Raw genomic sequence first — 25,761 nt, forward strand, 5'->3', positions numbered from 1 at the left:
AATGTTTTCTCCTAGGACTATGGGAAAGGTATACAATCATTTTAAAATTTAATCGTATAATGGGACCACTGTGTAAGTACTTTTAATGTTAAAAAAGCAGAAAAGTTCAAATAAGAGAGTAGAATCACCTGTATTTCCACTTTCAGAATTAATCACTGTTCAGATTTGGGTATTTTTGCTTCTACTGTTTCTTCTATATAGATATTTTAAAAACATTACATAAACAATAAATTATGCATAAAACATTAGAACCTCATAGATAAAACAATGTCTCCAAACCACTTTCCATGACCCCAAGTAGCCAGTATTATAATACGTATCTATTCTTCCAGTTTTTATTAGCCACAGAATAAACATGTATTTTTCTTTTTTTTTTTTTTTGAGACAGGGTCTGTCTCTGTTGCCCAGGCTCTAGTGCAGCAGTGCAACTCATGTCTCACTGAAGCTTCAAACTCCTAGGCTCAAGCGATCCTCCCGCCTCAGCTTCCCAAGTAGCTGGGACCACAGGCACACGCCACCATGCCTGGCTAACTTTTTTTTTTTTTTAAGAGATGGGATCCTGATACGTGGCCTAGTATGGTCTCAAATTCCTCAGCTCAAGCGATCTGCCCACCTCAGCTGCCCAAAGCGCTGGGATTACAGGCGTGAGCCACTGCGGCCGGCTTCAGGTATTCTTTTTGTTTTTTAGAGACGGAGTCTTGCTCTGTCACCAGGCTGGAGTGCAATGGCGCGATCTCAGCTCACTGCAACCTCCACCTCCCAGGTTCAAGCGATTCTCCTGCCTCAGCCTCCCGAGTAGCTGGGACTACAGGTGCGCACCACCATGCCCAGCTAAGTTTTGTATTTTTAGTAGAGATGGCGTTTCACCACGTTGGCCAGGATGGTCTCTATCTCTCGACCTCGTGATCTGCCCGCCTCGGCCTCCTGAAGTGCTGGGATAATAGGTATGAGCCACTGCACCCGGCCCTATTAAGTATTTTAAAGGCAAGACATGGAATCAAGAGTTGGTAACTTTCTGCCATTTAATCGGGAAGCCCCATATATTTTTATGTTCAGAAAAACAGAACAAAATAAGTATATTAGAAAATGCAAGTGAGTGTACCCAAAGGATAACATAATTCTGGAAAAACACTCAACAGCTACATTTTAGATGGTAGCAATGGCTCAAAGAAGCAAAGGAGGGCAGAGGAGAACACAGGCCAACTTGAAATGTGATTTAGTAGTTTCACGGGACCAGGCCAGTCCTATTTTTACATGTTCCATGTACTTCAGGATGGGGAAGGGAATCTTGGCCAAAACATGTCTGCTGAGATACCTATATTCCATATAACCTGCCTGCTGAATTAAACATAAACACGCACATCAAAAGAGGCTGACAAATTCTAGATGACCTGATGTGAGAAGATCAAATGAGCTAAGCACGTGTAGTTCGGTGAAGCCACATTTAATATTCATCTGTCTATAAAAACTCGGTTTAGCTAACACCTGGTTTCCTCCCTCTCAAGAGAGCTAATCAAAAAAATTAAGAAAAGTATAATGAACGGATTGAGTCAAAAAACATTTTCTGCTAAAATGAAGATCATAAAATAGAAAGACTGCAAATGCCGCTTTTCTAATAATAGCTGTATCTGTTGTCAGTACAGTCACACTGGAGATGTCAAGCTGGATCATGATTCTCGGCACATCCAAGCTTCCCGTCTATCTTTTTTTTTTTTTGAGACGGAGTCTGGCTCTGTCTCCCAGGTTGGAGTGCAGTGGCGCGATCTCGGCTCACTGCAAGCTCTGCCTCCCGGGTTCACGCCATTCTCCTGCCTCAGCCTCCCAAGTAGCTGGGACTACAGGTGCCTGCCACCGCGCACGGCTAATTTTTCATATTTTCAGTAGAGACGGGGTTTCACGGTGTTAGCCAGGATGGTCTCGATCTCCTGACCTCGTGATCTGCCCGCCGCAGCCTCCCAAAGTGCTGGGATTACAGGTGTGAGCCACCATGCCCGGCCCCCATCTATCTTAAGTAGTGTTATGTGTAGGCTCCAGTTCAGGAAAGCAGGGCTGAGCTGGCTGGTCTGTGTTTAGAGTGGCCACCTGACCAAAGGACGGGCAATATGTAGGCTGGCAGCTGCTGGTACAGTGTCGGGTGGAAGGCTGCACTGGGCTGGGTTCCTCTCTTGGAAATTTAGAAGAATGGGAAATCTTTGTCAATTGGAAAAGAAGACAGAGAGTAGCTGAGTTAAGGGTCTGATACCCGGCTGGGCGCAGTGGCTCACGCTTGTAATCCCAGCACTTTGGGAGGCCGAGGTGGGTGGATCACCTGAGGTCAGGAGTTCAAGACCAGCCTGGCCAACATGGTAAAACCCCATCTCTACTAAAAATACAAAAATTAGCTGGGCGTGGTGGTGTGCGCCTGTAATCCCAGCTACTCGGGAGGCTGGGGCAGGAGAATCGCTTGAATCCGGCAGACGGAGGTTGCAGTGAGCTGAGATCGCGCCACTGCACTCCAGCCTGGGTGATAGGGCAACACTCCATCTCAGAAAAAAAAAGAAAAAAAAGACTTTGATACCTTACTCAACTACTGGGACTCTTCTTTCCGCAGTCTAGTTTGACTATTATTTCTGCCCTCCCTAAGGAGAAACCATACAGCTTTCTCTGGAATCTTGTGCATGTATTTTTTTTTTTCTTAAGACAGGGTTTCACCCAAGCTGGAGTGCAGTGGTGCGATCATGGCTCACTGCAACCTCTGCCCCTGGGCTGAAGTGATTCTCCTGCCTCAGCCTTCCAGGTTCAAGCGATTCTCCTGCCTCAGCCTCACAAGTAGCTGGGATTACAGGCGTACACCACTGTACCCGGCTAATTTTTGTATTCTGTCATGTTGCCCAGGCTAGTCTCGAACTCTTGAGCTCAAGTAAGTGACCTGGCCCAACTTGGCCTCCCAAAGTGCTGGGATTACAGGCATGAGCCACTGTGTCAGGCCTTTTGTGTATGTATCTTATAACAAACTTGCTATTACTGTTTAAGACAGTTTTCCTTCATAACCAAAAAATTTCAGGTCGAGTGCAGTGGCTCACACCTGTAATCCCAGCACTTGGGGAGGCTGAGGCGGGAGGACTGCTTGAGCCCAGGAGTTCAAAACCAGTCTGGGCCACATAGCAAGTCCTCATCTCTATTAAAAATATTTTAAAAGGCCGGGTGAGGTGGCTCATGCCTGTAATCTCAGCACTTTGGGAGGCCAAAGCAGTTGGATCACCTGAAGCCAGGAGTTCAAGTCCCACCTGGCCAACATGGCAAAACCCCGTCTCTACTAACAACACAAAAAAATTAGCCAGGTGTGGTGGCGTATGCCTGTAATCTCAGTTACTTGGGAGGCTGAGGCATGAGAATCATTTGAACCTGGGAAGTGGAGGTTGCAGTAAGCCAAGATTGCACCCCTGCACTACAGCCTGGGAGAGAGCAAGACTCTGTCTCAAAAAAAAAAAAAAAAAAAATTTTTGTCAGCAATACGAACTTTTTAAAGAATTTAAAAAGAATTTTACAAACATAGCTTTACACAACTCTGTAAAGTTAGCTGGGATAAAACTACCCATTTTACATATGAGACACTGGGGCAGAACGGGATCAAATAATTTTTTTTTTTTTTTTTTGAGACAGAATCTCGCTCTGTTGCCAGGCTGGAGTGCAGTGGCATGATCTCGGCTCACTGCAACCTCCGCCTCCCGGGTTCAGGTGATTCTCCTGTCTCAGCCTCCCGAGTAGCTGGGACTACAGGTGTGCACCACCACGCCCAGCTATTTTTTTAAATTTTATTTTTAGTAGAGATGGGGTTTCACCATGTTGGCCAGGATGGTCTTGATCTCTGGACCTTGTGATCTGCCCACTTACCTGTGTGTTGTATGGTGGTCATCGCCTGAGCGTCAGTCTCCCTCTTACCTGTGTGTTGTATGGTGGTCATCGCCTGAGCGTCAGTCTCCCTCTCACCTGTGTGTTGTACGGTGGTTATCGCCTGAGCATTACATTGCAGCTGTAACATGTGTCTCAGCATTGCCACTCCCCAAATAGTCACGTCGGGGCACGACTCAGGTGTCACTGCTGCTGTGAGCTGAGAGGAGTTCACATCTGTTGGGATGGCCTGTAAACCGGCTGCTTCTAGCTGCCTGCACAGTACAGAAACACAGAGAGCACAGAGGAATTTGTGCTCTGGGCTATGGTTTTCAGTATGGGGCAAAAGGTTGAAAACAGCATTATAATTACTGTCATACTTCCCATTAGCATCACATCCAGGAATCGGGGTCTCAACCATATTGCCATTTTTCTCACTCTTTCCTTGGCCATAATTAAGTGTCTTGACCTGATTGTCGCTTTCTGGTAAACAGATGTCCTTGTTACTAATCTTAACACAAAGCTTCTTTACGATTTTGCGAACATCCTCAACTCCCACCACAAGCGTCAACCTCAGGGCAATGTGGCAAAAGACACCCAGTGTGAGAAGCAGCCCCCCCAGAGGACATTCTGTCTTGTGGTAGAGCTCCCAGGCCTGCTGCAAACACTCCTGGCTGCAATACTTGGCATAACTGCATCCGTCACACGGAACTGTGGCCAAAGTGTGCTTCAAACATTGGTGACAATAGAGGTCCCCATTGGTGACTCTGGTGTCCCGTTGGCTGTCTAGGCCGTGATGCAGTGGTGGCAGTTCTCCGGGGTTGAGAATACTCACAAAAGCATCCTCCCTCACCAGGAGCTCTCCTGGGAGAATCTCTTTCGTGGCAACGAGATAGCGACCTTTTAAAGGATCTATGCACAAGCCGACGGATGATGAGGCGTTGGAAAGTCGTTCATTCTCTCCCTTGAGCGCCACATCCTCAAGGGTTTTGGCCAGAGTTGCTGGGAGGGTTTCTGTGGGACTCTCCTTTTCCTGTAGCTTCATTTTCAGATGATGGAGGTTTCTCTGCAGAGTCTGAGGGGGGACATCTGCTAGGGTTGGTGTGGCCGTGAAGTTCCGTTCAAGATCACCGACGGTCTGGCTTGCCTCCTGTAGTCTCCCCAGGGCCACCAGACATTCTGCTTTACGTAACATGATCTTGGGCTGCAGTCTTTCTGGATAGCCATGCATCTGTGCTCTGCTAATGTCTTTAAGGCACGTCTGAAAACAGAAAGAAAAGCCCACAATGAGCCTTGGTCCCTAGTCTTCAATGTTTACTGAAAGTATTTCCAAAAATCTATAGGAAAGTTAAGGATTATTAAAAATGGAACAATTACAACCACATGCTTATTTAGATCATAGAGTTCTGTGTGATCCTTTCAGTGATTAGCAATACTTGTTGAGGATATTGGTATGCTTAATGTTCTTGGATTAAATATTTCTATTTTTTAAGGGAAAAAAGTCTTCTGGATACAAGAATTATAGTATAGGCCGGGCGCGGTGGCTCAAGCCTGTAGTCCCAGCACTTTGGGAGGCCGAGACGGGTGGATCACGAGGTCAGGAGATCGAGACCAGCCTAGCTAACACGGTGAAACCCCGTCTCTACTAAAAAATACAAAAAACTAGCCGGGCGAGGTGGCGGCGCCTGTAGTCCCAGCTACTCGGGAGGCTGAGGCAGGAGAACGGCTGAACCCGGGAGGCGGAGCTTGCAGGAAGCTGAGATCACGCCACTGCACTCCAGCCTGGGCGACAGAGCAAGACTCGGTCTCCAAAAAAAAAAAAAAAAAAAAAAAAAAAGAATTATAGTATGGTGACTAAGAGGCAGGCTTTGAAGGCTTTGAGTCCAAGCAGATCGTATTCAAATACACTCTGCCGACCGGGCACAGAGGCTCATGCCTGTAATCCCAGCATTTTAGGAGGCCAAGGCGAGCGGATCACAACGTCAAGTGATCGAGACCATCTTGGCCAACACAGTGAAACTCCATCTCTACTAAAAATACAAAAAATGAGCCAGGCGTGGTGGCGGGCGCCTGTAGTCCCAGCTACTCAGGAGGCTGAGGCAGGAGAATCACTTAAACCCGGGAGGCCGAGGTTGCAGCGAGTCGAGATCACACCACTGCACTCCAGCCTGGGTGACAGCGAGACTCTGTCTCACAAACAAACAAACAAACAAACAAACAAACAAACACACTCTGCCTCTTACTAGCCACACGACCTTGTGCAATCGACTTAATTTCTCAGTGTCTTAATTTTATCTAAAAAACAGGGATAATAATATCTCCCAGTGTTGTTTTAAGGATAAAAGGAAATAATGTATCTCACATGCCAAAAGGAGCACCCGGAACATAGTGCATGCTCAATTAACGATAATCATTATTATAAGAAGGAAAACATTTGGGCATGGTGGCTCACGCCTGTAATCCCAGCATTATGGGAGACTGAGGTGGGAGGATCACTTGAGTCCAGGAGTTCGAGACTAACTTGGACAACATAGATGAGACCCTGGGCTCCACAAAATATTGAAAAATTAGCCAGGCCTGGGGGCACAGGCCTATAGTCCTAGCTACTCAGGAGACTAAAGCAGGAAGATTGCTTGAGCCCAGTTCGAGGTTACAGTTACCTATGATCGAGTCACTGCACTCTAACCTGGGTGACAGAGACCCTGTCTCAAAAAAAAAAAAAAAAAAAAAAAAGAAAAAAGAAAATAGAAACAATCAGTATAGAAAAGTTATAAAGGGTGGCTGGGCGTGGTGGCTCAAGCCTGTAATCCCAGCACTTTGGGAGGCCGAGATGGGCGGATCATGAGGTCAGGAGATCGAGACCATCCTGGCTAACACGGTGAAACCCCGTCTCTGCTAAAAAATACAAAAAACTAGCCGGGCGTGGTGGCAGGTGCCTGTAGTCCCAGCTACTCAGGAGGCTGAGGCAGGAGAATGGCGTAAACCCAGGAGGCGGAGCTTGCAGTGAGCTGAGATCGCGCCACTGCACTCCAGCCTGGGCGGCAGAGCGTCTCTGTCTCAAAAAAACAAAACAAAACAAAACAAAAAAACATACAAAAAACTAGCCGGGCGAGGTGGCAGGCGCCTGTAGTCCCAGCTACTTGGGAGGCTGAGGCAGAAGAATGGCGTGAACCCAGGAGACAGAGCTTGCAGTGAGCCCAGATCGCGCCACTGCACTCTAGCCTGGGCGACAGAAGAAGACTCCGTCTCAAAAAAGAAAAAAAAAAAAAAATCGAGACCATCCTGGCCAACATGGTGAAACACTGCTTCCACTAAAAGTACAAAAACTAGCCGGGCATGGTGGCGGGCGCCTGTAGTCCCAGCTACTTGTGAGGTTGAGGCAGGAGAATGATGTGAATCCAGGAGGCGGAGTTTACAGTGAGCCGAGATCGTGTAACTGCACTCCAGACTGGGTGACAGAGCAAGACTCTGACTCAAAAAAATAAAGAAGCAAACACTATACTTTGCAAACACTTGGAGTCTGAAGTATTAGCAGCAACATGTCACTCAGCTAATCCTGACACTGAGCACTGCTGACCTGTTGGATACAGTCCACATCCCCACGGAATGTCCCATCGCTCTTTCCTTCCTTTTTCTTTTGAGACAGAGCCCTGTCTCACCTAAGCTGGAGTGCAGTGGCACGATCTCAGCTCACTGACTCACTGCAACATCTGCCTCCCAGGTTCAAGGTATTCTCCTGCCTCAGCCTCCCAAGTAGCTGAGATTACAGGTGCCCGCCACCTGCCCAGCTAATTTTTTTATTTTTAGTAGAGATGGGGTTTCACCATGTTGGCCAGGCTGGTTTCGAACTCCTGACCTCAAGTGATCTGCCCGCCTCAGCCTCCCAAAGTGCTGGGATTACAGGCGTGAGCCACCGCGCCTGGCCCCATAGCTCTTTCTTGTCAATCAACACTATCCCATATGGTCACCTGTGATCAGTGAAATGACTCAGGAGAAAGAGCAAGTTTAGTTATTTATATATATTTTTTGAGACGGAGTCTCGCTCCGTCACCCAGGCTGGAGTGCAGTGGTGCGATCTGGGCTCACTGCAACCTCCACCTCCCAGGTTCAAGCAATACTCCTGCCTCAGCCTCCCGAGTAGCTGGGACTACAGGTGCCTGCTACCATGCCCAGTCCATTTTTGTATTTTTAGTAGAGATGGGGTTTCACCATGTTGGCCAGGATGGTCTCGAACTCCAGACCTCGTGATCTGCCTGCCTTGGCCTCCCAAAGTGCTGGGATCACAGGTGTGAGCCACCATGTCTGGCCTAGTACATTTTTTTTGAGATAGAGTCTCACTCTGTCACCCAGGTTGGAGTGCAGTGGTTTGATCTTGGCTCACTGCAACCTCCACCTCCTGAGCGATTCTCCTGCCTCAGCCTCCTTAGTAGCTGGGAGTACACTACACTCGGCTAATTTTTATCCCTGTATTTTTTTTTTTTTTTTTTTTTGAGACGGAGTCTCGCTCTGTCGCCCAGGCTGGAGTGCAGTGGCGCAATCTCAGCTCACTGCAAGCTCCGCCTCCCGGGTTCATGCCATTCTCCTGCCTCAGCCTCCCGAGTAGCTGGGACTACAGGTGCCCGCCACTGCGCCCGGCTAATTTTTTCTATTTTTAGTAGAGACGGGGTTTCACCATGGTCTCGATCTCCTGACCTTGTGATCCGCCCGCCTCGGCCTCCCAAAGTGCTGGGATTACAGGCGTGAGCCACCGCGCCCAGCCCATCCCTGTATTTTTAGTAGAGATGGGGTTTCACTGTGTTGGCCAGGCTGGTCTTGAATTCTTGACCTCAGGTGATCCGCTTGCCTCGACCTCCCAAAGTGCTGAGATTACAGGCGTGAGCGCCCAGCCCAACTTCAGGTAGATGCTAATGTGCTTCCGATTCAACCAATAGCAGCATGACCTGATTTGAGTGCTCCATGGAAGAAGCAGAGACGAAGGTCTAGTCCTCCAGTGAAGGCCCCCCGGATCCTCTGCACGCACACTAGTATCTGATACTCACCTCGTACTGACCCAGGTGGAAAAGGGCTGCCGAGCGGTTAGCATAGCACAGCGACATGTCCTCAGTGTTAGGCCTTGAATGTGACACTCCCTGCAAAACAATGAACTGGTTAAAGGTATAAATGGAAACTAGCAACTCTAAAATACATTTTTCAGATATTACGGGCTCTAGTACTAAAGACTGTGTGAAACTGGGAAAGTTACTGAACCTCGTTGTGCTTCAGCTTACATTTTAACTACCTGAGAGCAAAGCTGTGAAGAGCAAGTGAGGACATCAGTATTATAAGCACTTTGTCAGATACAGCTTCAACCACAAACAACACTGAAGGTGAATAAGAAACTGAGGGAAATACCTGCAAGCATAATATCCCATTTCCTGAATATAACAAAGGGTGGGTGGCACACATAGAAATTCACACAAGGAGAAACATAAATAGTTACAGAAAACAAATGATTAATTCACATACGGATAGCCAAATAGATGAAAATGAATGCAAAAAAAGGGATACTAGGCTGGGCATGGTGGCTCACATCTGTAATTCCAGGCTGAGGCAGGTGGATCACTTGAGGCCAGGAGCTCGAGACCAGCCTGACCAATATGGCAAAATCCCATCTCTACTAAAAATATAAAAAAATAGCAGGGGATGGTAATGTGTGCCTGCAATCCCAGCTACTTGGGGGGCAGAGGCATGAGAATGGCTTGAACCTGGAAGGCAGAGGTTGCAGTGAGCTGAGATAGTGCCTGAGTGACAGAGTTAGACTGTCACAAACAAACAAACAAACAAACAAGAAAGAGTACTTTTTTCTACCATCAAATTGGCAAGGATTAATAATAACCATAAATATGGTACTCAAGTAAAGGTGGGAAAGATGGTGAGTATTCAGTAAAAGTACTGGGATAAGACCTGATGTGGTGGCTCAGGCCTGCAATCCCAGCACTTTGGAAGGTCAAGGCAGGTAGATCACTTGAGGCCAGGAGTTTGAGACCAGCCTGACCAACATGACAAAAACCCATCTCTACTAAGAAAAATACAAAAATTAGCTGGGCGTGGTGGCGCACACCTGTAATCCCAGTTACTCGGGTGGGTGAGGCAGAAAAATTGCTTGGATTCAGGAGGCAGAGGTTGTGGGGAGCTGAGATCCTACCACTGCACTCCAGCCTCTGTCTCAAAAAAAATAAAATAAAATAAACATATATATATATATGGATAAGTAGGTAGACAATGAGCAAAATAAAGTGATAAATCTTTCACTGGATAAATTCCAAATACATCAAATTCTTAATGTAAAAACAAAGCAACAGGAGCACTGGAAGAACTATAGAAAGCATGCAAAGTAATGCTGGAAGAATCCCTGACTATGACACAAAATCCAGAGGCCATAAAAGGTTAATAAACTTGACCGCCTGAAAATAAACAATATCTTCACACCAAAAACAAATACAAGCAAAAGGCAAACAGTGAACTGGAAAAAATATCTGCAATTCATATTATAGGCAAAGAGCTGATTTCTTTACTTTGTCAAGATTTCCTACAGATCACTAAGATGACAACCAATAAATCAAGAGGAAAATGGGCAAAGATATGGACAGTTCTCACAGGAAATAAAAATGGCTCTTAAATATGTGAAAAAAAATGCTCAGCCTCATACAATCAATAAAATGCAAATTAAAACTGTACAGAAAGGCCATTTTTTACCTATCAGGCAAAGCAAAATAAAATTGATGGCACACAGAGCTGGTCAAGGAGTGGGATAATGGACATTCTCATTATGCGGTTAGTGGGGGTGTACACTAGTTTCATAATTACTGAGGGTAATTTAGCAATACATGTCAAAATTCTATATGTATGTATATCTTATATACATAAAAAATATCCATTGACCCAGCAATTCCTCTTCTAGGAATTAATCCTACAGATACAATCATTTATCATACAGTTATATATGAAAAATGACATTCATGCAAGGGTTTTTTTTCTTTTTCTGAGGCAGAGTGTCTCTTTGTTGTCCAGGCTGGAGTACAGTGGGGCGATCTCAGCTCACTGCAGCCTCCGCCTCCTGCGTTCAAGTGATTCTCCTGCCTCAGCCTCCCAGGTAGCTAGGGTTACAGGCACATGCCACCATGCCCAGCTTATTTTTGTATTTTTAGTAGAGATGGGGTTTCACCACGTTGGCCAGGCTGGTCTTGAACTCCTGACCTTAGGGGATCCACCTGTCTCAGCCTCCCAAAGTGCTGGGATTACAGGTGTGAGCCACCGTGCCTGGCCCTGTGCAAAGTTTCTCATCACAGAATTGTTTGAAATAGCAAAAGATAGGAAACAAGCATTGATCCACAGGATACTGGTTACATAAATTGATACACCCACTTAATGGAACACCATTTAGCCATAATAAAGAATGAGGACACTCTTTTTTTTTGAGACAGAGTTCTGCTCTTTCGCCCAGGCTAGAGTGAAGTGGCGTGTTCTTGGCTCACTAAAACTTCCACGCACTTCCCCCACCCCACCCCCTACACTGGGGTTCAAGCAATTCTCCTCTCTCAGCCTCCCGCAGTAGCTGGGATTATAGGCACCTGGCCCACCACGCCCAGCTAATTTTTGTATTTTTAGTAGAGACAGGGTTTCGCCCTGTGGGCCAGGCTGGTCTTGAACTTCTGACCTCAGGTGATCCATCTGCCTCGGCCTCCCAAAGTGCTAGGATTACGGGTGTGAACCACCGTGCCCGGCCTGAGGACGCTCTTTATGTACTGAAATGGAATGATCTTTAAACTATTACTTTTAAGTGGACAAGGCATGATGCTGAACAATATGTGCAGAATGTTATGGATGTAAAAACATGGTGTGTGTGCAGGAGTGGAAGGCTGTATTTACACATGTCTGGAGTACGCTCTGGAAATATACTCAATGGTGCTAGTTTATGGGAACAGAAAATCATGTGGTCAGGGGACAGGAGAGGCAGACGACACTGTACACTCTTGCACTTTTAAAATCTACGTGAACAGATTCTCTACTCACAAATAAACCGATATAATAATAAAACTGTAATCATCACAACCAGTACTGCTTGGGATATGGAAAAATGAACATTCCCGTACTCCACCAGCAGGGATGTTAACTAGTTCTTTCCTGGAGAACAATTCAGCATCAAGTACCAAAGGCCTGAAAAAATACATTCCTTCTGCCCCAGCAATTACCCTTCTAGGAATTTACCCTAAGCAAGCAATCAGATATACACAAATATTTACATAGAAAGATGCTCATTGCAGTGTTACGATACAAACAATTTGCCAACATTAGGAAATGTGAAATCAAGTACGGCTTTTTCTCTGTCATGGAACACTAAGCCAGCCGTAAAGCATCATGTTCCAGTGGAAAATTTAATAACATGAGAAAATGGGCACAATCAATTGTCGAGGGAAAAAAGGCAGGTCACAAAACAGAAGGGGCAGCCATTATCCCAATTTTGTAAAAACATATTTTCGGAGGAAAAAGCCTGGCTGGATGGATGTAAGCAAAAACGTTAACAGTGCCTATCACGGGTTATGAGATTTTTTTTCCTCTTTGTGCTTCTCTGCACTTTTCGAAGTAAACATATATTACTTTTACAATCAGATAAAAACAACAAATGTTTTTACAAAGAAAACAGCAGCTTTCTAGAAAATTGCAGAGCACCGTAATCACCAACATACTGGCTTCATGAAATAGGAAGGCTCATCTCCCTCCGCAGTCAGAGCCAACCTTAATTTTTTCTCTGGCTTCAGTTTTTATTTTCCCTGTTTTCCTTGAAGAACTTCCCATGTGATCACATTTATGATGCACATACATAAAGTTGAAGAGATTAGCTCTGAAAAAAGAACTATTAAGCCATTTATCACTGGATCATTACACCTAACGGACTTTAATCCCTCAGCAATCACTAAAGCTTACATTATTTAGCTAAATACTTTATTATAACACTACAAAGCAGGGATTTTATCAGCTGTAGAAGCTGCTGTTGTAGGTGTGATCGTTTTTGGAAAATTAATCCCAAACTGCAAGCGCATTCAAGCATAAACCCATTAAAGATTCAGAGTAGGATCTACACCCTTCAAATGAAAAAAATTGTTTGTTCTGGGAACAGAGACAGGGCCTCGCTGTGTTGCCTAGGCCTGCCTTGAACTCCTGGGCTCAGGCAATCCTCCCGCCTGGATCTCCTAAAGTGTTGGAATTACATGAGTGAGCCACTGTGCCCAGCCTACCCCTCAAATTTAAACTTACTCTTTTAATATCCAAGGTCACAGAACTGGTGCAAGATATTGATACATTCCTGCTTTAAGCCCATGTAAGTCTCTTAAAAGCTATGGAAGGAAGTTGCTCAAGGGATCTTGTTCCAGTTCTTACTATGAAAGCAGGACAACAAGAGTCATTTATACATTATGGTATAGATGGGGTCTTGCTATGTTGCCCAGGCTGGTCTTGAACTCCTGGGCTTAAGCAATCCTCTTGCCTCAGCCTCCCAAAGGGCTGGGATAACAGGTGTGAGCCACTGTGCCCGGCCAAGAGTAACAGATGACTGATTCCATCAAGCTAACAGTCGCATCACACATTCAGACGAAAGTGGCATGCAGTTCAACAGCAGCTGACAGACGTGGGCAAGGCAGGCGAGGGGCCAGTAAGCTTACCGCTACAAGGTATCGGAAGTAATATGGACACAGAAGTTTCTTGAATAAATTCAGAACACATAAATTACTTTTTTTTTTTTGAGGCAGGGTCTCACTCTGTCACCCAGGCCTCAAATTAGCCTGACTGGTGGTGGCATGCATCTGCGGTCCTGAAACGGGAAAGGTTCCCTTGTTCCCCTCGCAGGGCGTGCAGTGGAGGTGTGGCTCGCTTCTTCAGTGCCCTGCTGCTCAAACCTCTAGGGGAGCATATAAATGGGCAGGCTGTGGGGCTCTGACCCGAGGGCATTGTCTAGGGTTGAATGTTTACAGTTGAACCCACAGTAGGCGTGTGTTCCATGGTGCTATTTGAGTTTGCTGTCTCTAGGCGGCTTGTGTTGACCAGCTCAGTTACACTCGCCACCTTGTCGCAAGGATAGAGGGCTTCCTGTATCCCGGGTTCTTGCCTTGGTGTACTGGAAGAATCACATCACGCGTGGGCTTGGAGAATGAGTGCAGGGTTTTACTGAGTAGAAGTAGCTCGCAGCAGGTTGGGGAGCCAGAAGGGAGATGGTTTTCCCCTGGAGTCCGGCCACTCAGCGACCCAACTCTTCTCCAACTGCTGTGGCCAAACGCTGTGTCGTTCTGCCACCGGTCGATGGCATGCTGGTGCCTGTCGGCTGCTCTTCTGCCGGCATACTCCTGACAACGTCCAGCTGCTCATGTGTCCACCTGCTAGGGTCTTGGGTTTTTATAGGCCCAGGCTGGGGGCGTGGCAGACCAGGGTGGTCTTGGAAAATGCAACATTCGGGCGCAAAGGCAGGAGTGCCTGTCCTCACCTAGGTCAGTGGACGCGGCCCGAGGGTGAAGCCCTAGCCAGGGACCCGGCTTTATGCAGCATTCCCTGCCCACCTACCATATCAGTCCCAGCTACTCAGGAGGCTGAGGCAGGTGGGTCACTGAGACCAGGAGTTCCAGGCTTCAGTGAGCCGTGACTACATGCCTGTAATCTCAGCTTCTCGGGAGAATGAGGCGGGAGGATGGCTTGAATCCCAGAGGCGAAGGTTGCAGTGAGCTGAGATCGCACCGCTGCACTCCAGCCTGGGCAAGAGAGCAAGACACTGTCTCAAAGAAAAATACATAAATAAATTGCTTGAGCTGGGAGTGTTTTACCTTAGAATACAGCACTGCAGCTCCTGTGTAATCTTTCTCCTGAAATTTTTTGTTTCCTTGTTCTCTGTAGAAAAGGGGAGCGTCCGAGTCCTTTCCCACCAAGTAACCTTTAGAAAGTCTTTTTAGAAACAGTTCATCCTCAGGTCTGCGTGAAGACAGGAGGAAACAAAAGCAGCAGAAATGTGTTATTTCAAGGAAAGCTCCAAACCATCGCCTTCGAAACAAGAAAGTGGGCCCACAAAACATTTCGCACACATGAGAATGTGTATATTGTGCAATGTGATTAGAGGAAAGAAATTTCATAGTCTCAGAGACACAGGGACCAGAATTTTTTGCGACAGGGTCTCACTCTGTCACCCAGGCTGGAGTGCAGTGGTGCCATCTCCACTCACTGCAGCCTCGACTTCCCAGGCTCAGATTCTCCCACCTCAGCCTCCTGAGTAGCCACACTAATTGGGAGGATGTGTGCCACCAGGCCTGGCTTTGTACTTTTTGTAGAGGTGGGGTTTTGCCATGTTGCCCAGGCTGGTCTTGAACTCCTGGGCTCAAATAATCAGCAGAATTTCTTTTTCTTTTTTTTTTTTTTTAAGATGGAGTCTCACTGTCACCCAGGCTGCAGTGCAGCGTCATGATCTTGGCTCACTGCAACCTCCACCTCCCCGGTTCAAGTGATTCCCCTGCCTCAGCCGCCTGAGTAGGTGGGATTACAGGCGTCCATCACCATGCCCAGCTAATCTTTGTATTTTTAGTAGAGAAAGCATTTCGCCATGTTATCCAGGCTGGTCTCGAACTCCTGACCTCAAAAGGTCCACCTGCCTCAGCCTCCCAAAGTGCTGGGAATACAGGTGTGAGCCCCCACGCCTGGCCAGAATTTCTATTTAGAGGACTGAATGCTACTTTTTTAATCTTTATCTCATAATTATTGGCCGATGAACCATCCCTCGGATCATACATCATAAATATCTTTTTTCTTTTTGAGACAGAGTTTTGCTCTGTCACCCAGGCTGGAGTGCAGTGGTGCAATCTCAGCTCACTGCCAACTCTGTCTCCTGGGTTCAAGCGACTCTCCTGCCTCAGCCTCCCGAGCAGTGGGGATTACAGGCATGTACCACCACGCTCAGCTAATTTTTGTTTTTTCGGTACAGCGGGGTTTCACCATTTTGGCCAGGTTTGTCTTGAACTCCTGACCTCAAGTGATCCGCCTGCCTAGACCTCCCAAAGTGTTGAGATTACAGGCATGAGCCACTGTGCCCAGCCAGGATCTTGAGTCTGGAGAATGAGATTAATATATGGTGTCTTTTGAACCAAGGAGTATTCTCTACTTCAACTGCCGAAAATACTTGAGAGGCTGACAGAAAAGAAGAGAGATAATGAGAATGAATCATAAAGTAAATGTAGTAAAACATTAACACTTGCCAAATTTGGAAGAATTCACCAATTCTTCGTACTTTTTTTTTTGGAGACAGAGTCTCACTTTGTCGCTCAGGCTGTAGTGCAGCAGTGGCATGATCTTGGCTCACTGCAACCTCCGCCTCTCGGGTTCAAGCAATTCTTGTGCCTCAGCCTCGGAAGTAGCTAGGATTACAGGTGCGAGCCACCACGCCCGGTTAATGTTTTGTGTATTTAGCAGAGATGTGATCTCATGATGCTGCCCAGGCTGGTCTCGAACTCCTGAGCTTAGGCAATCTGCCCACTTCGGTCTCCCAAAGTGCTAGGATGACAGGTGTGAACCACTGTGCCCGGCCTCTTTGTACTATTTTTGCAAGTAAGTCTGAAATTATTTCCAACTAAAAAGTTTAAGAAATAAATATATAAACACTCTATATAATAAAATTAATAAAGAGGAGCTAACACATATAGAGACATATACACATATACACATACTAACAAAAAACATACCTATCTTCCAATAAAAAGAAATAATACACAATAACCTAGACTATTGTCTTTGACTATAATGCCATAAAGTAAAATATGAATAACAAAAGTAGAAACACAAATGACATGGAAACTAAAAATTCTCTTAAGCAACTCTTGAATCAAAGAAGAAATCACAGAACTGCAGAATGGCCAGGTGCGGTGGCTCATGCCTGTAATTCCAGCACTTTCGGAGGCTGAAGAGGGAGGATTGCCTGAGCTCAGAAGGAGGCCAGCCTGGGGAACATGGGAAGACCCTGTCTCCACAAAAAATATAAAAATTAGCTGGGTGTGGTGGCATATGCCCATAGTCCCAGCTACTTGGGAGGCCGAGGAGGGAGGACTGCCTGAGCCCAGGAGGTCAAGGCTGCAGAGAGCCGTGATGGCCCCACTGCATCCAAGCCTGGGTGACAGAGTAAGGCCCTGTCTCAAAAAAACAAAAAACAGAACAAAAAAACCTGGAGAATGTTTACAAGTATTTTTAAAATTTTTGTTTACAAAGACCCACAATAAGAAATACCTTTTACGTTGTGACTCAGTATAATGCTTTTGTGTTTGAATATATGAAAATTTTATAAACCATTATTTATCTTTGCTACGTATGAGGTAAAAACAAAGTTAGTATCAAATATGATTTTATTAATATTTAAATACAACATATGAAAGTCACAAATAGGGCTGGGCGCGGTGGCTTATACCTGTAATCCCAGCACTTTGGGAGGCTGAGGTGGGCAGATCACCCGGTCCAGGACTTTGAGACCAGCCTGGGCAACATAGTGGAACCCATATCTATAAAAAATACAAAAATTAGCTGGGAGTGGTGGCAAGCACTTGCAGTCTCAGCTATCGGCAGGCTGAGGCATGAGAATCGCTTGAGCCCGGGAGCCGAAGGTTGCAGTGATCTGGGATTGCACCACCACACTCCAGTCTGGGTCAAATAATACAAAAAAGAAAAACTAGGAATGATTTTATTTAAGAGGTATGCTTGCCTGTTCTACATTTACTCCAGTCCAGAAAATATGAAGGCAAAACCCTATGCCTGTCTGCTACACCATAGAGCTTGTTCTTTTTTCTGTTTTTGTTTTATTTATTTATTTATTTATTTTGAGATGGAGCCTCACTCTGTCGCCCAGGCTGGAGTGTAGTGGTGCGATCTAGGCTCACTGCAAGCTCTGCCTCCTGAGTTCACACCATTCTCCTGCCTCAGCCTCCCAAGTAGCTGGGACTACAGGTGCCCACCACCACGCCCGGTTAATTATTTTTGTATTTTTATTAGAGACGGGTTTCACTGTGTTAGCCAGGATGGTCTCGATCTCCTGACCTCGTGGTCCTCCTGCCTTGGCCTCCCAAAGTGCTGGGATTACAGGCATGAGCCACCACGCCCAGCATCTGTTTTTGTTTTAAATTAGGTTAAACCTAAAAATCCTAGTTCAAACAAAAGGTTTGTGGTAAACAGTAATAGCAAAATTCTTCTTGCCTAACAATAGATGATGAACTCGACTTTTTTTTTTTTTTTGAGATGGAGTCTCGCTCTGTCGCCCAGGCTGGAGTGCAGTGGCACAATCTCTGCTCACTGCAAGCTCCGCCTCCCGGGTTCACGCCATTCTCCTGCCTCAGCCTCCCGAGTAGCTGGGACTACAGGCGCCCGCCACCATGCCCGGCTAATTTTTTTTTTCTATTTTTAGTACAGATGGGGTTTCACTGTGTTAGCCAGGATGGTCTCGATCTCCTGACCTCGTGGTCTGCCCGCCTCGGCCTCCCAAAGTGCTGGGATTACAGGCGTGAGCCACCGCGCCCGGCCTTGAGTTAATTTTTGGATATAAAGGCCCAACTTCAGCCTTTTGCATGTAGATTGTCATTATGACACAGACAAAAAAAAAACACAGTTTTTCTTCCGCCATCCTTGCCTTCTCTCCTAGAACCCTGTGGATGTAAAGCCTTTCACGGAGCTAACTGGCGAAGCAGAAAGTCCCAGCTCTGGCCCCAAAGTAGAGTGCAGATTACTGAGACTGGACATAATAGCTTAATAACTGGGACATATCCACATATGCACCATTTTTTCTCTAAGCCATTTGAAAGTAAGTACCGGCATCATGGATGTTCACCTCTAAATATTTGCAGGCCTCTGCTTAAAAATAAGGACATTCTCCTATATTACCATAATATCATTATCACTAAAAAATAACAGTAATTCAAATATTTAAATTTAAATGTTACCAATTATTCCTAAAATGTCTGTTGTAACTTTTTCTCACCCTAACCAATCCAAGATCAATGTTCTCGTGTATTAAATTTAGTTATTTCTCTTTAGTCTCCTTTTAGATAGTGCTATAATTTTAAAATTTATTTTACTTATTTATTTATTTTTGAGACAGGGTCTTACTTCCATTGCTCAGGCTGGAGTGCAGTGGTACGACCTCTGCTCACTGCAACCTCTACCTCCTGCCTTAGCCTCCCGAGTAGCTAGGACTATAGGCATGTACTGCCACGCCTAGCTAAATGACTTTTTATATAAAATAGAGATGGGGTCTCACTGTGTTGCCCAGGCTGGCCTCCAACTCCTGGGCTCAAGGGATCTACCTACTTCAGCCTCCCAAAGTGCTGGGATTATAGGTGTGAGCCACTGCACTTGGCCAACTACAATTTTTTGTTTTTTTAATGAGTAATTTTTTTTTTTAAAGATTCAACACCAGAAAAATGTTTCACATTCTGGTTTTGCCTCATTGTTTCCTCACGGTTAGATTCACATTAAACAATTTTTATTAAGAATATGGCTGGGTGCGGTGGCTCACACCTGTAAACCCAGCACTTTGGGAGGCTAAAGCAGGTGAATCAACTGGGGTCAGGGGTTCAAGACCACCCTGGGCAACATGGTGAAACCCCGTCTCTACTAAAAATTAGTCAGGCACAGTGGCGCATGCCTGTAATCCCAGCTACCCAAGAGGCCGAGGCAGGAGAATCGCTTGAATCTGAGAGGCAGAAGTTGCAGTGAGCAGAGATCGCGTCACTGCCCTCCAGCCTGAGAGACAGAGCGAGACTACGTTGTAGAACAAACAAACAAACAAAATGACTACATAGTTAAATCGATATACTTCTTGTTGCCTCAAATCAGGAGACATATGATGTCTCCCCAGCATTGTGGAAGCTAAGTTTGGTCACTCAGTTAAGGTGGTAACTGCTGAATCTTTGCAATGTAAAGATACCTTTCCCTTGTAGTTAAATAATCTATAGGGCCACACTTTGAGATCACGTGAAGAGCCTGTTTCCCAATGATGTTATGTCTACAGGTTTAAGCATCTACTGATAATTGCCAGAATCATCCATCACACGGGGGTTACAAAATGGTGAGTTTTCTAATTCTACCATTATTTCTAAATTTATTAGTTGGCATTCTTTTGCAAAGACAAACTTCTTACTTTTTCTTCTTTTACTTGTTTCGTGTGAGCAATATTCACACAGACATAATATGTATTTACTTATTTTTGTTTGTTTTGAGACAGAGTCTCACTCTGTTTCCCAGGCTGGCGTGCAGTGGCGTGATCCTGGCTCACTGCAATCTTCGCCTCTGGGGTTCAAGCAATTCTTCTGCCCCAGTCTCCCAAGTACCTGGGATTACAGGCACCTGATACCACGCCCAGCTAATTTTTGCATTTTTAGTAGAGATGGGGTTTCGCCATGTTGGCCAGGCTGGTCTGAAACTCCTGAGCTCAGGTGATCCGCCCATCTTGACTTCCCAAAGTGCTGGGATTATAGGCATGAGCCACCATGCCTGCCCAAAAGTCAAATAAGAAAGTAAACTCAAGATATTTACAGTACCACCATGGACTTCCACAATCTACTATCATAAACTATTACCACCATTACACTTTTTCATGGTCAAATCATGCTAATATTGGCCAGTGAGAACCTCTTCAGACTGGTTCCTATGTTATTTTTGTTTTTGATCCAGGGTCTTGCTCTGTTGTCCAGGCTGGAGGACAGTGGTACCATCATAGCTCGCTACAGCTGCAGCATCCTGGGCTCAGGCAATTTTCCCACCTCAGCCTCCCAAGTAGCTATGACTACAGGCATGTGACACTATGCCCAGCTAACTTTTAATTTTTTTGTGGAGACACAGTCTCATTATGTTACACAGGCTGGTCTCAAACTCCTGGGCTCCAGCAATCCTCTTGCCTAAGCCTCCCAAAGTGTTGGGATTACAGGTGTGAGTGGTGTCACCACACCTGGCCTAGGCTCTTTTTTATAGAACTCTATTCGTCTTCGAACACTTCCTTGTTTTCCAACACAAGTTATTCCAACTGAATCAGTACAAAATAAAAACAAACAGGAAGGCTGTGAGTGTGGACAGTGAAGCTATGAAGAATTTCCTATGACACTCTAGGAGATTATTAACTGCAGGAGTGAAGAGGTAGGGGTGGACAGTAGGGGACCTTTGGTCTCAAAAGATTTTCTTTTTTCTTTTTTTCTTTTTTTTTTTTGAGACAGAGTCTCGCTCTGTCACCCAGGCTGGAGTGCAGTGGCCAGATCTTGGCTCACTGCAAGCTCCGCCTCCCGGGTTCACGCCATCCTCCTGCCTCAGCCTCCTGAGTAGCTGGGACTACAGGCGCCCGCCACCTCGCCCGGCTAGTTTTTTGTATGTTTTTTAGTAGAGACGGGGTTTCACCGTTTTAGCCAGGATGATCTCGATCTCCTGACCTCGTGATCCGCCCGTCTCGGCCTCCCAAAGTGCTGGGATTACAGGCTTGAGCCACCGCGCCCAGCCTCAAAAAAGATTTTCAATAGATGAAAGGCATCTCTTGTGGGAAAACATTCCTCAAAGAACGTCCATTGGCAAGAAAGAAAAATGTCTGCTTGGCTTTAGACTTTAAAGGGCCAATTCCTATTTTTACCTAACAGGCATGCATGTGGAGATCAGAAGTTTAAATCTTTTTTGATTACTTTAGATTGTGATTGAACAGACTTACAAATAGCTATTTGAGCGAACTTGTTTTTAAGGAGAGAGGGCTCGGTATGAATTAGTGAGAGACATATAGAGCAAACAAAAATGGAGGTGATTTATTAAGCCCAGAGGAAACGAGAGCGGTACAACAAAGGAAATGTAATTCAAAGCATCCTTTGCGGTTCATGGGAGCAATATTTACACAGACCTAAGAATGTATGCACTGAATGTTGGTTCAATCAATTTAATATTCTATTGCTTATATTATAACAGTTATCATGAGGGAATGAGGGAAAAACAAAGTATAGGCCGGGCGTGGTGGCTCACGCTTGTCATTCCAGCACTTTGGGAGGCCGAGGCGGGTGGATCATCTGAGGTCAGGAGTTTGAGACCAGCCTGACCAACATGGAGAAATCCCGTCTCTACTAAAAATACAAAATTAGCCGGGCATGGTGACACGTGCCTGTAATCCCAGCTACTTGGGAGGTGGAGGCAGGAGAATTGCTTCAACTAGAGAGCGGGGGTTGCTGTGAGCCAAGATGGTGCTATTGCACTCCAGGCTGGGCAACAAGAACAAAACTCCATCTCAAAAAAACAAAAACAAAAAACAAAGTATATGGCTGTGAGTTGGGGATAAGAGAGCAAAATTACATCTAAAATTATACAAACTCAAGAAAGAGCAGTGTTTGCACTGTTTAGGAAGAATAAATTAAGTGTCAGAAGGCTGAGCACAGTGGCACCCCTGTAATCCCAGCACTTTGGGAGACCAAGGTGGGCAGATCACCTGAGGTTGGGAGTTTGAGACCAGCCTGGCCAACATGGTGAAACCCCATCTCTACTAAAAATACAAAAATTAGCTGGGCGTAGTAGTGCATGCCTGTAATCCCAGCTACTCGGGAGGCTGAGGCAAGAGAATCACTTGAACCTGGGAGGCGAATGTTGCAGTGAACTGAGATCGCGCCACTGCACTCCAGCCTGGGTGACAGAGTGAGACTCTGACTCAAAATAAATAAATAAATCAATGAAAAATTTAAATGCCAGAAGAAACAGTTAAAATAATTTAAAGTCTGTCTCTGGGGAATAAAAATCAGGAATAGGGAAGAGTGGACAAGGAGTTGCTATTCTTCCTGGTAAGTTTTGACGCACTATTTGCTTTCTTTTTTTTTTTTTTTGAGACGGAGTCTCACTCTGTCGCCCAGGCTGGAGTGCAGTGGCGCGATCTTGGCTCACTGCAAGCTCCACCTCCTGGGTTCACGCCATTCTCCTGCCTCAGCCTCCCGAGTAGCTGGGACTACAGGCCCCCACCACCTCATCTGGCTAATGTTTTGTCTTTTTAGTAGAGACAGGGTTTCACCGTGTTAGCCAGGATGGTCTCAATCTCCTGACGTGGGCGTGGTGGGCATGATCCGCCCGCCTCGGCCTCCCAAAGGGCTGGGATTACAGGCGTGAGCCACCGCGCCCAGCCTATTTGATTTCTTAAAGTATTATACATATTATTCCGATAAAAAATTAAACTAAGGAAGGAAAATATTTTCACTAAGGCATCCAGTCTACATAGTTTTACAGGATTTTTCTACGAGCCTTTAAGAACCACATAATTCCTACATTATATAAACGATTTCAGAGCATAGGAAAAGGCAGAAAGCTCTCCAAATTCATTCTGAGGCTACCATAACCCACCATGGTATCAGCTGGGATTACAGGCGCCCGCCACCATGCCCAGCTATTTTTTGTATTTTTAGTAGAGACAGGGTTTCACGTTGCCCAGGCTGGTCTTGAACTCCTGACCTCAGGTGATCCACCTGCCTTGGGCTCCCAACGTGCTGGGATTACAATATATAAGGCTCATTCACAATAACAACAAAAACCTTACAACAAGAATAAGTTGAACATGAAATGTGTAAGACCTATATAAAGAAAACCATAAAACTTTACTTAACAATGTAAAAGAAGCCTTAAATAAATGGGAAGACATACCCTTGGATTAGGAAATTTGATATTGTCAAGATGTCAGGTTTCCTTAAATGAATCTATAAATCCAACACATTCTCAATCAAAAACCCACAACATTTTTTATAGAATTTGAGAAGTTTGCTGGGTGCGGTGGCTCACGCCTGTAATCCCATCCTGGCTAACATGGTGAAATCCCGTCTCTACTAAAAATACAAAAAATTAGCCGGGCATGGTGGCAGGCGCCTGTAGTCCCACCTACTCAGGAGGCTGAGGCAGGAAAAAGTCGTGAACCCAGGAGGCGGAGCTTGCAGTGAGCTGAGATCGCGCCACTCCAGCCTGGGTGACAGAGCAAGACTGCATCTCAAAAAAACAAAAAAGGAACTTAATAAGCCAATTCTAAAGTTCACATGGGGGAAATGCACACAAAATACCCAAGATATTCTTTTTTTTTTTTTTTGAGACGGAGTCTCGCTCTGTCACCCAGGCTGGAGTGCAGTGGCACTATTTTCTTTTCTTTTCTTTTTTTTTTTTTTTTTTGGAGACAGAGTCTCGCTCTGTCGCCCAGGCTGGAGTACAGTGGCATGATCTCGGCTCACTGCAAGCTCTGCCTTCCGGGTTCACGCCATGCTCCCGCCTCAGCCTTCCGAGAAGCTGGGACTACAGGTGCCCGCCACCACGCCCGACTAATTTTTTGTATTTTTAGTAGAGACGGGGTTTCACTGTGTTAGCCAGGATGGTCTCGATCTCCTGACCTTGTGATCCACCCACCTCAGCCTCCCAAAGTGCTGGGATTACAGGCGTGAGCCACTATGCCCGGCCAACAAAGAATATTTTTATAAACTCCCAAGTAGTTAGAATTATAGGCATATGTCACCTTGTCTGGCTTGATTTTTATACAGCCGGATCTGTCATTTTCCTTTTTTTTTTTTTTTGTGAAATAGCCTTGCTCTGTCACCCAGGCTGGAATACAGTGGCACGATCATGGCTCACTGCAGCCTTGACCTCCCAGGTTCAAGTGATCCTCCCACCTCAGCCTCCTGAGTAGCTGGGATGACAGGCACATGCCACCATGCTCGGCTAATTTTTAAATTTTTATAGAGATGGAATCTCACTATGTTGCCCAGGCTCCTGGGCAATCCTCCACCTCTGACCCCCAAAGTGCTAGGTTTCCAGGCATGAGCCACCACACCCAACTTCATCTTCTTTTATAGCTTCTGGGTTATATGTCTTGCTTAGGATGGTTTACTCCACCATCCCAAGCAAGGCAGGAGGATCGCGTGAGCCCAGGAGCTCGAGGTCCGCCTGAACAACATACTGAGACTTTGTCTCTAAAAAAATTTAAATAAAATTTAAAAATTTAAAACCTATATACACAATTTATATAGAATGTAAATGTACAAAATTTACATTGTAAATAAGGTAAAAAAGATAAACAGATTGGGAATAATGTATATAGCAAATAATAACTTACATAGCAAAGAATTACACAGCTAGATTTATGAAGATCTCCTACAAATGAACAAGAGAAAGACAACCCACTAGAAAATGGGCAAGGGACACAAATAGGCTAGAAATAAAAATGTACTGGGGGGCGGGTGCGGTGGATCATGCCTGCAATCCCAGCACTTTTGGAGGCCAAGGCAGGCGGATTCTCTGAGGCCAGGAGTTGGAGACCAGCCTACCCAACATGGCGAAACCCTATCTCTATTAAAAATACAAAATTAGCCGGGTGTGGTGGCATGAGCCTGCAATCCCAGCTACTCGGGAGACTAAGGCAGAATTGCTTGAACTTGGGAGGCGGATGTTGCAGTGAGCCAAGATTGCCCCACTGCACTCCAGCCTGGGCAACAAGAGCAAAACTCTGTCTAAAAAAAAAAAAAAGAAAAGAAAAGAAGAATAACAAAAGAAGTATAACCCTAATTGTACCGAGTATCTGAACTAGCAAGGCTCAAAACTGAACCCATTATTTCATTCAATTAATATCTGAGCACCTACTAAGTGCCAGGCACTGTGCCAGTTCCTGGCACAAAGATGTCAACCTTGAACTTGAAAGGTGTATATTTGTGGATCTGCAAATATATAAGGTTCTGCTTTATATGTCATATTAAGCACTAATAAGACCTAGTCACTAAACTAAGAACTTTATATACATTACCAAACTATCATTCAATTAATGTTTACTGAGCACTTATTTTTTGACACTGCACTATTTTTGTCTATAGAAAGACAAACAGG

General features: G+C 45.4%; 1 protein-coding gene across 6 annotated transcripts in view; it reads right to left on the reverse strand.

Moving 5' to 3' along the window:
* SMYD4 (SET and MYND domain containing 4) overlaps positions 1–25,761 on the reverse strand; it is a 48,135-nt gene that overhangs the window by 18,650 nt on the left and 3,724 nt on the right. For 4 of the 6 annotated variants that reach the window (XR_012088717.1, XM_037987508.2, XM_073004575.1 and 1 more), the window contains exons 3-5: positions 14,718–14,862; positions 8,910–8,999; positions 3,874–5,131 (exon numbers count right to left, since the gene is read on the reverse strand). Coding sequence is in view for 5 of the 6 variants with exons in the window: in XM_037987508.2 (XP_037843436.2) it covers positions 3,874–5,131; positions 8,910–8,999; positions 14,718–14,862 (1,493 nt within the window). In the remaining variant the exon portion in view is untranslated. The remainder of the gene's footprint in view (positions 1–3,873; positions 5,132–8,909; positions 9,000–14,717; positions 14,863–25,761) is intronic. The other 2 variants (XM_037987510.2, XM_073004576.1) reach the window with 2 other exon arrangements.

This window comes from Chlorocebus sabaeus, chromosome 16, assembly GCF_047675955.1.
Source record: "Chlorocebus sabaeus isolate Y175 chromosome 16, mChlSab1.0.hap1, whole genome shotgun sequence".
Taxonomy (NCBI): Eukaryota; Metazoa; Chordata; class Mammalia; order Primates; family Cercopithecidae; genus Chlorocebus; species Chlorocebus sabaeus.